The sequence below is a fragment of the Marmota flaviventris genome, chromosome 3 (assembly GCF_047511675.1).
Source record: "Marmota flaviventris isolate mMarFla1 chromosome 3, mMarFla1.hap1, whole genome shotgun sequence".
Lineage (NCBI taxonomy): Eukaryota > Metazoa > Chordata > Mammalia > Rodentia > Sciuridae > Marmota > Marmota flaviventris.
Window position 1 is genome coordinate 11365709 of NC_092500.1, and position 15726 is coordinate 11381434.

General features: G+C 55.6%; 1 protein-coding gene across 2 annotated transcripts in view; it reads left to right on the forward strand.

Annotated features, from left to right (window-relative positions):
- Positions 1-15726, forward strand: part of Foxred2 (FAD dependent oxidoreductase domain containing 2) — a 19859-nt gene continuing 4133 nt past the window's right edge. Inside the window, exons 1-7 of one of the 2 annotated variants that reach the window (XM_027938810.2) lie at positions 1-1113; positions 2926-3177; positions 3837-4106; positions 5304-5470; positions 11302-11467; positions 12687-12928; positions 13929-14099. In XM_027938810.2, coding sequence (XP_027794611.2) covers positions 587-1113; positions 2926-3177; positions 3837-4106; positions 5304-5470; positions 11302-11467; positions 12687-12928; positions 13929-14099 — 1795 coding nt within the window. In that variant the 5' untranslated portion in view covers positions 1-586. The remainder of the gene's footprint in view (positions 1114-2925; positions 3178-3836; positions 4107-5303; positions 5471-11301; positions 11468-12686; positions 12929-13928; positions 14100-15726) is intronic. The other variant, XM_071609515.1, reaches the window with a different exon arrangement.

The following is a 15726-nucleotide window of genomic DNA, read 5'->3' on the forward strand; positions in this document are numbered from 1 at the left end:
CCCGGCGGCCGCGAGGTTCGATCTCCGCTGGGGCGGCGGCCGGCGGCGCGGGGCCGGGACGCAGCCTGTCCACGCGCACGCACAGGCAGCAGCCACCCGGGCGCGCGCGGCGGGCGAGGCGCGCTGGACATCCTTGTCTCTGCCCAGGAGGGCGGGGGCGGGGCCTGCACGCCACACCTCCTCAGTCTCCAGCCCGGGGGCAGGGACGTGGCTGAGAGATTGTGCCGGCGGAGGGTACCGCGGGCCTGGGGCGCCCCTCGAATGAGCGGGAAATCGGGGGACACCCTCTGCTTCCCCTGGGTGTCCAATACGAAAGGGGATGGCACCTGCGGGAAAGGAGATGGGAGATGAGACGGAAGGGTCCGGGACTCCTGCGAGCCCCAGAGCCCTCATGGAACAGACCGCGTGGGGGCAAGTGAGCTCCAAGGTCCTGGGGTTCCGGTCCCGGCTGCGCCTCACGTTGCGGTGAGGGCGCACGCAAGCCCTTGCTTCTCCCTGGGCATCTGATCCCCATTCCTCGGAAAGACAAGGCTAGCACCTGCCGGCACCCGCGAGGTGCGAGGCCTCCCCTCTGGTCTGCCGCAGGATGCACCTCTCCGCCGCGGCCCGGCTCTGGGGACCCCCGGGGCTGCTCCTGACGCTCGTCCTGCACCCGACTCTGTGCGTGAGCTCCCACCGGGACTACTGCGTGCTGGGCGCGGGGCCCGCGGGCCTGCAGATGGCCTCCTTCCTGCAGCGGGCCGGCAGAGACTATGTGGTCTTCGAACGCGCGTCGGCCCCGGGCAGCTTCTTCACTCGCTACCCGCGGCACCGCAAGCTCATCAGCATCAACAAGCGCTACACAGGAAAGGCCAACGCGGAGTTCAACCTCCGCCACGACTGGAACTCCCTACTCAGCCACGATCCCCGGCTCCTCTTCAGACACTACTCCCGCGCCTACTTCCCTGACGCCGGGGACATGGTGCGCTACCTGGGCGACTTCGCAGACAGGCTGGGGCTCCACGTGCTGTACAACACCACCATCACCCACGTCACTCTAGACAAGGACCAGCGAGCCTGGAACGGCCACTACTTCATCCTGATTGACCAGAAGGGCCATACATACCAATGCAGGTAAGGGACCTGCGCCGGAGCTGGCCAGCTGCAGCTGAGGTCTTTCCCAGAGGGACACTTTGGTTACCTGGAGATGTGGGAGAAATGGGAGAAGCAGGGCATTTCTCCCACTCCTGGATCCAACTGAGGTTCTGCTTAGGCACCGTTTCTCAAGTGTGTCCTTTAAAAGTTGTGGCAAATTTCTTTCCTCTGGATTTGCCAGTCTTTGCTACTTTCATATTCACTGTGATGCTGGTGTCAAGCAGAAACAGTTTATGTGTCCCCAAAATCTATCTTAAAGAGCATTTCCTAGAACTAGTGTCCCCAGAATGCATGATGGGAAATACTGGGTCAAGTGTCCAGCCAGGGTCGGCCCAGTGGGATTTCAGAACCAAACAGAAGTGAGAGGCCCAACAGGAAGTGCTTCCAGTGACCATTTTTAGCTTGTTTTGGCTTGAGAGTCAACTTAATATTGCCTGGGCCCCCAAAATTTGTTTAATCTTCACAAGGAACTGAGGGGGGAAGTTCACTGATCCCATTTGACAGGTGAATACCTGGGGCTCAGAGAAGTTGGGTAATTAATGCTGTGTCACACCGCTTGTATGTGGTAGAACTGCGATTTGAGCTCATATTTTTCTGACTCCAAATCCTGTGTTCCATCCGCTGCATTAGACTGCTTCTCCTTTCCTGGCCATTAGCCTTGAACTTGGCCCCAGGCAGGTGCTCAGCAGTGTTCACCTGCTCTGTTATGTAGGCCCAGCATTGCTTCTTGCCTCTCACAGCCCAGGGGCAGAAGACTGTGCTGATCTGGACTCTCACACTTCAGGCAGCTGTGCTGCAGCAGAAGGGAGTCAGTTACGAGCAGAGTGGATAAGGATCAGAAGAAAGGACCAATAGGGCTCTGTGTGCTCCTTCCACAGGCCATCCAGTTCTATTTTGAAACCACCCTGTGATCAAAGCATTCTGCAGGCCAGCAGGATCCGACTCCCAAACTGACCACTGCTGGATCCTACGCCCTTCTCCTCTCCAAAGAGCAGGACTTTGGAATCACACCCATCTGAGCACAAAGTGCTCTGCTGCTCTTAGGAACTCACAGGAGCTGCATCTCCTCGCCTGGAGAGAGACCACTCAGCTCACTCCAGGCTGCTTTGAGGAGTAAACACACGCACCAGTATAGGGCCCACCACCCAAGTATTGCTTAGCAGACATTCATACCTAGGAGGCAGGTCAGGAGGGGAAACAGAATTCAGGCTCCATTTGCATCACCAGGGGAGGTGCTTCACCTGATGGCTGTGATCAACGTTAGGTTGATTTTTCAGTTTTCTCACAGTATCACTTTCTCCTCAATCAGAAAGCATAATTAAGCCTGTCGAGATGGCCCACACCTATAATGCCAGCAGCTCGGGAGGCTGAGGCAGGAAGATTGTGAGTTCAAAGCCTGCCTCAGCAACTTAGCAAGGCCCTAAGCAACTCAGAGAGACCCTGTCTCTAAAAAAAAATATATAAAAAAGGGTTGGGGATGTGGCTCAGTGGTTAAATGCCCCTGGGTTCAATCCCTGGTCCCAAAAAAGAAAGAAAGCATAATTAATCCCCAGGATCAGTGTGATGGATGGAGCACACTGTGCAGGCATGTGTACCCCCTGGGCTGTGAGGTCTTCAAGAGGAAGGTCTTGCAGTATGGGCTGGGTCAGCAAGTGGCCGAGTGATGAGTGAGTGAGTGAATGAACGTCTGTCACCTGTTAGGAGCCTGCAGTCGGGGTGAAGCAGGTGGTTTTAACCAAGTAATCTTATCGCTGAGAGACTGCACTATCTTTCCTGTGTCCTTACCTGCAGTGTCCTCCTTGTGGCCACTGGTGTGTCAGTCCCCAACCAGGTTGACTTCCCTGGCTCTGAATACGCAGAGGGTTATGAGTCTGTGTCCGTGGATCCTGGGGACTTTGTGGGTCAGAATGTGCTGATACTGGGCCGCGGGAACTCGGCCTTTGAGACGGCAGAGAACATCTTGGGTGTCACGAACTTCATCCACATGCTGAGCCGCTCCCGGGTGCGGCTCTCCTGGGCCACCCACTACGTTGGAGACCTCAGGTATGCTGCATCCTTGTACTGAAAGCCTGTAGCAGTCCAGGATCTGTGTCACTGTAACAAAATACCTGGGGCTGGTCCACTTACAAAGAAAGGAGTTTTAGGGCTGGGGATGTGGCTCAAGTGGTAGCGCGCTTGCCTGGCGTGCATGAGGCCCTGGGTTTGATTTCAGCACCACATAAAAATAAAGATATTGTGTCCACCTAAAACCTAAAAAATAAAATATTTTTTAAAAAAAGAAAAGAGTTTTATTTAGTTCATACTTTCAAAGTGGGAAGTCCAAATGGCCTGGTATTGGCTCTGTCAAGGTCTCCCCTGCCTGTGTCACCTCACGGCAGATGTCATCAGGATCACAGGAACACAGGAGGGAGCAGTCACGTGGTGAGACGGGAAGACAGATGAGGGAAAGGGTCAGGTTTGCTAAAACTGTCTCGCTAGACAGTGGCCTTCTCTAGGCTCCACCTCTGAAGGTCCCCCACCCTCCCAACATCACCACGCTGTGGACCAAGCTCCCAACACTAGTCCTTGAGGACACGCCACTGCCCAACCCTCGCAAGCCCCAAATGTGGGAAGAACCGCCTCTCACACCCCTCCTGGCCCCGCCGGACTCACCAGCCCTCCTGAGTCCCCTCCTGTCCCCTTGCATTCTCTTGGGGCCCCAGAGCTATCAACAATGGCCTGCTGGACACCTATCAGCTGAAGTCCCTGGACGGGCTTCTCGAGTCGGACCTGACGGATCTGGCCATCGTGAAGGACCACGAGGGCAGGTTCCACATCACCCTGAAGTTCTTCCTGGAGGAAACCAGCGCCAACCAGAGTGCTGATGCCATCCCCCTCCCCCAGGACGACAATGACAACTTCGCCATGCGCGTGGCCTACGACCGGGTCATCCGCTGCCTGGGCTGGAGATTCGACTTCTCCATCTTCAACCAGTGAGTCCCACGGGGAAAGAGGCGGAAGCACCTTCTGACCTCCTGGGGACACAGAGGCCACACAGTGGGCCATTGAGAGAGTTTTCAGAATGTCCCTGAAAGATCTGAGGTAGGTTCCCCTGGTTTCCCTTTCAGGACAGTGATTCTCTGTCCACTGCAGCTCCCAGATGGTCCTGAGACCCTCCATCAGGGGTCCTCCCCTGAGTGGTCAGGTGGGCGGTCAGGCCCAGACAGGGGTGAGCTTCTCCAGGGCCATGAGCACAGGCCAGGTCAACCTGGCATCTCTGCTGGTCAAATCTGGGTGCCCTCGGAAGGTCACTTGATCACAGTTTGCCTCAGTTCTTTATCTCTGCCCTGGGGATACTCGTTTCCTTCTTATATGGTCATGTGAGGATTAATATAAGACAGTGCTTGGCATATCTATATGCTCAGTAAAATGTCAGTTCCTGTCTGGCATGATGGCACACGCCTGTAATCCTGATGGCTCAGGAGGCTGAGGCAGGAGGATCTCAATTTCAAAGCCAGCCTTAGCAATTTAGGGAGACCCCGTCCCAGAATAACGTAAAAAAGACTATGGATGTGGTTCAGCGGTTAAATACCCCTGGGTTCAATCCCTGGTACCAAAAAAAAGTTAATCTCTGAGCTGGGTGCAGTGGTGCACACCTGTAATCCCAGTGGCTTGGGAGGCTGAGGCAGCAGGATCACAAGTTCAAGGCCCTAAGCAACTCAGTGAGACCCTGTCTCAAAATATAAAAAAGGGCTGGGGATGTAGCTTTGTGGTTCAGTGTCCCTGAGTTGAATCCTTGGCACAAAAAAATAAAAAGTTCCTTAAGTTATTCATAATGGATTTTGAAGGACTGCCCCCAGTGGAGCCTGGCCTGTAGAGGTTGCTACTCGGACACGTGTGAGGGTTGGCCCAGAGCATCCGCTCACTCTCTCTTGCCTTCTGGCCAGGGCACAGGAGGACAAGGGCCTGCCCAGACCCTCCTTTCCCCTCAGGTGACAGCAGGCCTCAGGTTTGGCCCAGAGCCTAGCCTTGGGCCAAGCTTGGATTGGGCTCTGTCCCTGACCTGCGTGTCCTTGATCTAAGCCCAGGTGCTTCATCTATGAGATGAGGACTTCGTCCCCACCTCCAGTGGGATGGGTGGAAAGGGCTTCCTCCACCGAGGACTGTGACTGACCCCTTTCCACTCCCAGGTCCCTCAGACTCAGCTCCGGGAGCGAGTTCAGCAAGAAGTACCCGCTGATCAGAGCCAGCTATGAGTCCAAAGGCAGTCGCGGCCTCTTCATCCTGGGCACCGCCAGCCACTCGGTGGACTACCGCAAATCAGCTGGGGGCTTCATCCACGGATTCCGGTACACAGGTGAGTCCAGTGAGAGGGCCACTGTCCCCAGGCAGGACCCGTCATTATCCCTGGGGCTTATGAATACTCCAGACCTCCAGAAGCGTTAAGGGACTGTTCACCAGCAGTCAGTGGTCATGACTTCCTGTTAGGCAGCTGACCCCAGGTTTTCACGGCCTGGGGGTCTGCCTAGAAAAGTAGCAACAGATACAGCATAAAGGTGGGTGGCTCTGGGGTGGCCTGTGTTGTGCTTAAAGCCTGAGGGGTTAACAGAGTCTAACTTAAGTCAGCACGGTGGACACGCCTGTAATCCCAGTGACTCAGGAGGCTGAGGCAGGAGAATCATAAGTTCAAGGCCAACCTGTCAACTCAAGAAAGACCCTGTCTGAAAGTAAAGTAAAAATGGGGGGGGAGGTAGCTCAGTGGTAGAGTCCAATCTCCAGGGCCACAAAGCATGCTAACCTGGATGGGTGGTCTTAGAGGTGACCTTACCCTGGCTGAGCACATCCCTATCATCAGAGGTGAAAAGGAGGTGACTTCTGCCCGCTCAGAGCTGTCCTGAGGCTGAATAAGGTGATTGATTCCTGGGCACCCATCAGCCAGCTGGGTAGCTCTCTCAGGCACAGGCTGCCTGCTGAAAGATTGAAAGAAAAGTTGCAATCAGATTAAATACTTGTGATTCACAACTCTCAGCACTGAAGGTATAAATTTTCTGCTAACTTGAGAGTGCACATCAAATACTAAAACATAATTTTGAAAAATAATTTGACTTATTGTACAAGAATAATGCCCAACCCAAAATTGATGCCTTGTGATTTTAAGGATAAATGGGAACTAGACAGTGGGGGGGGGGGGACTTCCCCTCCCTCTGCCCTCCCTTTCCCTCTTTTTTTTTTCCTGTGCTGGGGATTAAACCCAGGGCCCTTGGCTCTACTTGGGGCTACACCCCAGTCCTTTTTATTTTAAGATAGCGCCTCCCTAAGTTGCTGAGGCTGGCCTTGAACTTGCAATCCTCCTGCCTCAGCCTCCTGTAGTCACTGGGGTTACAGGAATGAGCCACTAGCCAAATCCTCATTTTTCTCAAGAAAGATCTGAGGGTCAGAGTTTTGATGACTTTCTCACTGTATCTGGGGCCTGTTGTTAATGGAACTCCAGTTGCTGCATCCCCCGATTAAGATAGGTATTACTATGAAAACGATTATCACGAAGACCCAAACAGTAATGATGATATTATAACTTACGTTATAATTAGAGGCCCTGGATTTTCATAGCTTGGCTTGAATTAAAAGGTATAGGGTGCTCCTTGCTCCTCTGATGAAGCACCAAAGAGTAGGTATAATGTGCGGGATCGCTGTGATTTCTTGAGAATAACTGACGTTGGATAAATGTGAATCTAAAAGTTGGATCCTCTTTTTAGCAGATCCCAAGTCAAATATTCATGTTGAATTGCAAATTCAAGAGAGCAGTTTCAGTTCTGCTCAGGCTTCTCCCGACTTCTTTACCCCTTAACAGAGAAAGAAGTAGATCAAAGCCAGTTGACTGGGATATTTAACTGCTAACTAAGTTTTCCTGGGGTTTGATCCCACCAATTTAGTAAATTTTTAGCTTAAAGTGTTTGATTTGCATTCAGTGGATGTAAGATTCAGTCCAGAGTTCAGAGCAGAAGCAGCATGCTAGGCCCAGGGAAGATCAAGCCTCTTAGGTCTGGGGTGTCTCAGTGGTAGAGCACCTGCCCGCACCGGCAAGGCACTGGGCTCCATCCTAAGCACTGCTTATGAATAAAAGTCCATCAACAAAATACATATATATATTTAGGTGATGGAAGGAAAATGTTTCCGGCGGATGTGGCTCAGGGCCCCGGCTTAGTGTGTGGGAGTGTCTGGTGGGAGCCAGGCCACTGACATAGGCCAGGCACGCGGGAGCCTTTCCACAACCGCAGAATTTATTGAATAAAATGAATCCACAAGGCCAGGTGTGGTGGCGCACGCCTGTAATCCCAGCTGCTGGGGAGGCTGAGGCAGGAGGATTGTGAGTTCAAAGCCAGCCTCGGCAAGTTAGTGAGGCCCTGTATCAAAATAAAATATAAAAAAAGGGCTGGGGATGTTGCTCGGTGGTTAAGAACCCCTGGGTTCAGTAATCCCTGGTACCAAAATAAATAAATAAATTCACAAGTCAAATCACTTTGTTGGCTTTAATTCTCATGTCCCTTTGGTAATCGGGGTCTTTTCTTCCTTTCCACTCTCGATTACTAATATGAAGTCACACTTAACAAGAGAGTAATAGGTTCCAGAATGGCTGAGAAAGGTTAAGGTGGCCACAGGGATTCAAGAGCCTTGCCCAGGGCAAAGGCAGAGAGCAGATACAAGTGAGGATTAGGTCACAGCCAGAGGCCTTGCTCAGGCACAGAGCTGTGGAGGGTGAGGGCTGGGTGCAGGGTGAGGGGCTGGGTGGCAGCAGGGCAGGGTGGTGTCTAAGCAGCCTCATCAGACAGACGGGGCTGGGGCTTCACCAGAGGTCTGGTAAGAGGATGTCTCTGGTGCCTCTCCTGTTACCCTCCAGGTGAGGGTGACACCATTCAGAGGTCTGTTTGATAAGCTCCTGGGCCTGGTTTCACAGTCGTGAGCTTAATACCTCATGTGCCCATGTGTCTCTGATTTAATCCAGTGAGTTCACAGGCGTCACTCTGGTTTTTTTTTTTTTTGTTTTGTTTTGTTTGTTTGTTTGTTTGTTTGGTGCTGGGGATTGAATCCTAGGCCTTGGACATGAGTGGCAAGCACTCTACCAACTGAGCCATATTCCTAGCCCACAGGTGTCACTTATTAGCACAGTTGATTCACTTACCGGTTTGTGCCTTCTGATTGTGCTGGGCAGCCGTTGGGTAAGTTCAGCATGTCCAGTATCTGGTGGTTATCTATCCATTTGCCCAGACGAGCTACGGAGTCCCCCTGCCTTAGCCCTGAACTGAGTAGCTCAGGGCAGGCCCTGCTTTGCAGGATGGAGTAACTCTGCTGTTCTGCACCACACCGACGAACTCGGCCCGGGCAGTCTGTCCTCCACAACTAGGCCCTGGGTTCAATTCCTAGCACCGCAAAAAAAAAAAAAAGTGTGTGTGTGGGGGGGAGTTGTTTCATATTTTCCAGTGGAAATCTTGTTTTAATATCATTGATTGTTGGAAATATTATTAGGGTTGTGCAATAAGTTAATCATATGCAAAAATAGAAATTTAGTAATGCCTGCACAGCTGTGAATGTTTTTGTTTTGTTTTGTTTTGTTTTTGCTTTCCACCAATACTGGGGATTGAACCCAGGAGGCTCTACCCCTGAGCTACATCCCAGTCCTTTGTATTTTGAGAAGCTGATAAGCTGCCCAGGCTGACCTCAAACATGGAATCCTCCTGCCTCAACCTCCCCAGTAGCGAAGATCATAGGCAAGCACCACCGTGCCAGGCTGGCTGTGGATGTTGGTATAATAATGCTGTAATTTTTTGAGTTTTTTTTTTTCCCCCAGTCCTGGGGATTGAACCAGGGGTGCTTAACCACTGAGCCACATCCCAGCCCTTTTTATATTTAGAGACAGGGTCTTTTTGAGCTGCTCAGCACCTCAAAACAACCTCGCTGTTGCTGTGGCTGGCTTTGAACTTGCGACCCTCCTGCCTCAGCCTCCCAAGCTTCTGGGATTACAGGTGTGTGCCACCTCACTGGGCTGTTAATTCTTGAATAATGATATATTTAGTTAAAAATCCTATGAGGGAAGCTAAATCTCTTAGGGATAATAAGGGGTAAGAACTATAGGAATTATAGTGGTACTCCGTTTCATGGTATGATAAGGATAACGTTATGGTACCTCTGATTAAGAGTTATATTATGAATACCATAGTTGTCAATATGAAATAAGTCAGCATTTTCTGAAGAATCAACCGAGGAGGGGGGACTTCATGCCTCCTCCTCCAGGTTAGAGTGGGTGGGCTCAGCTGTCGTCACCAGCTGTGGCTTGAGAATGAGTCCCTGCTCCTTGGGGCCATCAACCCCTGAAGCCATGGCTGCCTCTGGAACTGGAGGGTCCAGGGGAGGCCCCACCCACAGCCTCGCGCCCCACAGACAGTGGCACTGGCAGCTCCTCGGGCTGCTGAGCGGGTGCTCTGCCGCCTTCAGCTGCTGCCTAAACCAGTTAATTTGCCATTAAAATCCCTAGGGGTCCCATTGCTGCCCCACTTGACCTTGACGGTGGTCTGGCATCCCACTGCCCTTCCCACCTGGCAGGGAGAGGTCATCGTGCCTTGCAGTCCATTCCCAGATGATGTGTCCTCAGGAAGGAGCTGGAGGGCTCCAGATGTCTGAACACCATCCCGGCTGCCAGGCCTCACCATCCCACATGCGCTGCCACCCATTCCCGCCGTCCTGGCCACCACTGCCCAGCCCTCTTGCTTCCTCTGTCCCCATTTTTCCATGCACTTCATCCTCAGCCCCATGAAACAGATCCTGTTAGTTCAACTCCATTTTCCGGATGAGAAAACTGGCACACAGAGAAGTCAAGTAACCTGCCCTTAGCCACCCAGCCAGGGGATGGCAGAGTGGGATTCACATCCATACCCGCTGACTCTAAAGCCACACCTAGGCAGTAAGCTTCAGGCAGGTGGGAAGCAGTCCTGGGTGCACAGGCAACTGACCACTGTCCCCAAGCAGCTGACAGCTCTCCCGGGGGTGGGACAGTGGTAACCCCGTGGGGTCGGTCCGGACCTTGCCATCATTCCGCTGAGAAACTGTCCCAAGGGAAGCAAAAGACAGCGAGGCAGCAGGACGTGATGGACGACAGAGACACCAGACAGATGCTGGGTGGGACCCCACAGCCATCTGCTCCCTCCTGAGCGCTGTCCAGGCCGTCCCCGCGGCCTTGCTGGCCCGCCCTCCAGGGCTGTGGTGCCCGCGGGAACTGCCTTTCGCTAAGCACAGACCTCGGCCTCCTGGGCTCACAGTTCCTGGGCTCCCTTCCCTCTGGACACTTCTGGAGCCTCTGCAGGGCTGCTGCCCACGGGGTCATGGTGTCCTCCACCCCTTCCCACGCGGCCACTGCTGGCACTGCACCTGGCACTACTACGGGCTTCGCCTCCCCAGGCCTCGGGCCGCAGCCTCCACCCCCCCCCAGCTCTGGCTGCTCCCCTCTCCACCCTCAGCTCAGCCACTGCGCCTCAGGAGCCAGGTCCTGGCGCCGGACTCCTCCCAGCTCGTGGCCACCCGGCTCCTCCACGCAAGCCCTGTTGGCGCCTGGCCTTCACTGTCTGGGGCATTTGCTGGTCAGCTGTGGGGGAGCAGGTGTCTGTGTGCAGTGCTCCTCCCAGGACACGTGGCCAGCAGCCCCAGGGAAAGGAAGCCCCTCCCTGTCACTTAGCTACCAGCTGCTCCTGTACCCTGTGTAGAGATAAGAGCGCCTCAAAATAGCGCTAGAGGCAGGGGTGCGGGAGGGGCGCCATCCAGGCTTTCCAGGTGGGCGGCTCTGGTGGGAACGGGCTGGAGGGCAGCGAGGCTCTGGGTCTGGGTTGGGCTCCTCAAGTGAGGTGACAGTGCAGGGACTTCCACTGCGAGGGCCTCAGGCAGAGGTGGACAGACCCAGGCTTGTGGCCCCCCCCCCCCCCCCGCCTCACCCATTCTTCTGCCTGCTCACCCCAGGGGACGCCCCTGAGTGGCGTCCCTGTCCGTCCCCATGTGTGCATGGCCACAAGCAGAGAACAATTACTGTTTGGAACTTGACCCAAACCTTTGCTGCCCCCACTCCGCCCGAAGGCCTGCACCTCCCGCAGAGTGAACACAGATACCATCTGCAGTGCCACAGGCTCTTCCTCCCTCTGGCCCTTTCAGTGCGAGCCGTCCACCGGCTGCTGGAGCATCGGCACCACGGCGTGGCCTGGCCCTCCACCGAGCTGCCCATCACACAGCTCACCAACGCCATCATCCGGCGCGTGAACGAGGCCTCGGGGCTCTACCAGATGTTCAGTGTGCTGGCTGATGTCATCCTGCTCAAGGAGTGAGTAGCTCGCCTGCCCCCCGCCCAAGGCTTCACCCACGCACCCTGCAGCACACCGCTGCCCACTCTGTCTGTGGGGGAGCCCAGCTCTTCCCTCTTAAAATGAGTCGGGGTGGGGTGGGGCGGGGAAGTGGAGTCAGACAGTTGGTCCTGGGCGTGAACTCTGGGTTTATCCTTTTGCTGTGTGACTTCAGGCAAGTTAGTTAACCTAACTGAACCTTTTTTGCACAATGGGGATGATCATCTTACAGGGGTAAAGGAGGAGGTCAAAGTCACTGGTGGAAACCCTTCGGCACCAAGGTGCAGAAACAGGGCACCCCTGGGAGGTCAGTCCCCAGCATCGGAGTCAGAGTTCCCACACTCCGGCCAGGACCCACTCGGTCCAGATGCTTATCCATCAAGAACAAGCAGCAGAGCACTGAGGACCGTGCCTCAGAGGACACCTCGCAGAGCACCCAGGGAGCCGCCTGGAGGGGCAGCTGGGGAGGGGACCAGGGAGGGGACCAGGGGAGGGGAGCAGGGGAAGAACTTCTGGCCCCTGGATCGGAGCGTGGCCAAGTCCAGGGACGCGCACTCAGCACAGCCCACGTGGCCCTCGACCGCCCCCTTTCACCTGGACACCCAGCCTGTGGGCAGATCCCCGAGCGCCGCCCGCCTTCAGCAGTGTCCAGAACCCGATGGCTCTGGCTGGCTGCCCCATCTGCTGAGGTACCGCCGCTGGTAACCTGGGCTGTTTTCCACGCAGTGGCCAGAGGGGCCCCTCGAGAGGAGGTGGCTGATGCCTTCTCGGCTGCACTGTTGGCCCAGGGAGACCGAGTGCCCATCACCGAGCGCTCGGCTCCCTGCTGCCCGACCCCTCCTGCTCTGTGGCCCAATCCCCGAGCTCCCAACTAGCTCAGGGCGGCCACTCCCTTCTGGCCTGTAGGGCTCTTCCCTCCAGTGTGCACTTCAAGGTGTGGAGTGTTGTGGAATCTCTCCGAGGTCTGTGAGAGAGTGGTGGTCACAGCAGGCTCACATGGGTGTGTGCAGGCTGGTGCTCCGTGGTAGGGCACTCGCCTGACACGTGGGGGCCCTGGGTTCCACCCCAGCACCAGACAACAAGGAGAGGCAGCCAGAGTGGCCGCCACTGCGCTGGCACTGTGGGGAAGGGCCATGTGGCCAGGCAGCCGTGCCCACACCTGTCCCCGGCCACGGCTCTGAGCCCCATGTTGCCCCCCAGGAATGCCTCGGCCTTCGAGTACCTGGAGGAGTTCCCCATGCAGATGCTGGCCCAGCTGGAGACGCTCACCGGGAGGCCGGCCAGGCACGGGCTCTTCGTGGTCAACATGGAGTACGGCAAGAACTTCTCTGGGCCCGACAAGGATGTCTTCTTTTACGACCGGTCGGTGGGGCACACCGAGGACGCCTGGCTGTCCAACTTCCTCCACCCTGTCATCTACTTCTACAGACGCCTCCCCACCGGTGAGCGGGCACTCGCCACAATTCATTCCTCCCAGCGCTCCTTCAGCTGACAGAGGGGACCCTCGGGGACTCTGCCCAGAGACCTGGCCGAGGCAGAAGGTCCGAGAAAATTGCCATTTCCAGATTCTGGCACATACTGTGACCTGCATAGGCCACGCTGGAGTGTCATGATCCACCAAGCCCCACACAGGAAGAGGGGCACTGTCATACCAGTGTCTCCAAAGGACAATGACCACAGTGGGTGAGGGGCTGTAGGTGGCATGTTAGAAGGAACAGGGCAAGGAACTGGAACTGACTAGCACAGGACCGAAAGAGCTGGGCCAAGTCTGTCCTTTCATTGCTGTGTGACGTTGGACTGCTACTAAACCTCTCTGAGCCTGGCTTCCTTGTCTGTAAAATGGGGATGACAGTAGTCCCCTCCTGGTAGGATTGCATGAGGACACATCTGACGACTCACCTGGAATGGCAGCAGCTCTGGCGCCGCTTAGCTCCAGTAAACAGGCAGCCTGGGGAACGTGGCTTATCCTTCGGAGCTCGAAGGGCTCCAGAGAAAGAGGGAGGCCAGCTAGGCCTGTTCCCCAGGGCAGGTGGTGCCAGCAAGGGGAGGAGCACTGAGAGTTAAAGCTGCCCGAGGCTGCGGCTGGCCTCTGGAGAAGGTGCCCGCACCGGGCTGGCCGGGTCTGGGCTCAGCAGGCTCCTCACCGGGGGTCCCCGGGTGGGAGGCTGGACCAGCGAGCCCTAGACCCTTTCATCGCGGGGCTCCGAGCCTCTCGGGGAAGGACGGCTGGGAAGGGGCCTCAGTCCAGGGAGGGGGCGGACACCAACCCTGAGCTGCGGGTCCTGGCGCTGCCCTCGGGGGCCACAGTGACGATCCAGTTCCTCCCGCTCTGTCAGCCCTCCTCCTGGAGCCAGCCCACAGCCCTCGCAGGCGTGGATGGGAGCGCGGGAGGCGGGGGACACTGCGTGGCCAGCCTGGCCCTGACCCCCGCCTCCTCCACAGAGCAGGAGGTGAGGTTCCGCCCCGCACAGTGGCCCCTGCCGCGGCCCACGGCCATCCACCACGTCGTGGAAGACTTCCTGACCGACTGGACCGCGCCCGTGGGACACATCCTGCCCCTGCGGCGCTTCCTGGAGAACTGTCTGGACACCGACCTGCGGAGCTTCTACGCAGGTGACGCAAAGGGACCAAGGTGGAGGTGCAGGGGCCGCCAGGGAGACCAGGGGCCCAGAACTCCAGAGCCCGTGCCCATAGGGGGTGGGCAAGGTGTTCCCTGCAGCCCCCTCCCAGGACAGTGCCCCCCAAAATACAGCTAGACCGGCAGGGAAAGAAGGCAGCTCCCCAGAGCCCAGACTACAAAACACACCGACCGAGCGGGGCTGGGCCCCCGAGCATCACCGCACACAGTGGGGTGGGAGAGCCCTGTGTAGAGGCCCTCAGCCAAAGCTTGGATCTCGGGGTGAACAGGCAACAAACACTCCACGGAGGGAAAGAGGAGATTGTGGCTCAGTAGTTAAGTACCCCTGGGTTCAATCCCCGTACCAAAAAAAAATATATTATATATATATAATTTATATGTTATATAATTTACATGTATATATTTATTTTGTATATTTATATATTACAGAATTTACATATTATATATTTATATATTATAAACACATACTTATATATAAATACGTATTTTTAACTGATAATCTGGACATATGTAGATGCACAAGGTTAATTCACAGAGCCAGACACCCTTGAAGAACTGGCAGTCTTGGAGTTCTCAGCTTTGATCAGACTCTGATTCCTGAAATTATATCAGAGGTTCGAGTCCTTGGCTCCAAATGCCTGTCGGTCTCCTGAGATTTCCAGACTCCACAAAAATGCCGTCTGTGTTAGTGGCACGTTCCCACCTTGACTGTGGGCCCCTCCAATAGGCCATGCCAGGCCATCGGGCTCCCACCTCCCTCTCTAGACAGTTCTGGACAGGGCAAGCCACTGAGCCATTGCCTTGAACTGGGAGGACTCCTCCTGGAGACGGCTAGCGGGCAGATGCGGCTCCTCTCTGCCCCGCGCCCCCAGCTGTCCAGCAGCTGCTAGCTCTGGCCTCCAGCTGCTGGGCGTCCGGGCCCACCACGCCTTGCAGAGGGGGTGACATCAGCAGAAGGTTGTGCTGGAGAGATAGCCACCTCACTGTCCTCTGTCCTCCCTGGCACCTGCTCTCTTCCCTGTTCAGAGAGGACTATCTACTTGTCCTGCCGGGGTCCCCTGGTAGAATTCAGAGAGTCAGAGGGACACCATGGGGCCCCTGTCAGCCTGTTTGCCCCAGGAGCCCCACAGTGTCCCCTGTTACATACCCCCTACGTGAGATGAGGGGGCCTGGGAGGTGGAAGGCTTCTCCGCAGCTGCAGGAGGTCTCGACCCTCCATGTCCCAGCCTGTCGCCAACTCCCCAGAAGACCCAGCCAACATCCACCTTATCTCTCCTGAGCTTTCAATCAGAGCAAGCCCCGCTTCTCTTCAGGACACACGTCCCAAACCCCCCAGTGGATGCCTGAAACCATGGATAAAAACAAACCCTTGACCTGCAGTGCATGGTGTGGGCTCAGTCATGTCTGGGGCCTCGCTGAAGTCTTCACATAGGCTCGATGACTTTGGGTGCAAAATGTTGATGTCAGTTGGAACAAGTTTCCTGCTCATGTCACCCACCCGCTGGTGTCATGCCCTTCCATCCTAGCACGCACGAGGCACTGTGGCATGACTTTTGAAGCTTGTAGTCAACAGAATCACCAGCATGAATTTCTTTCCCATCA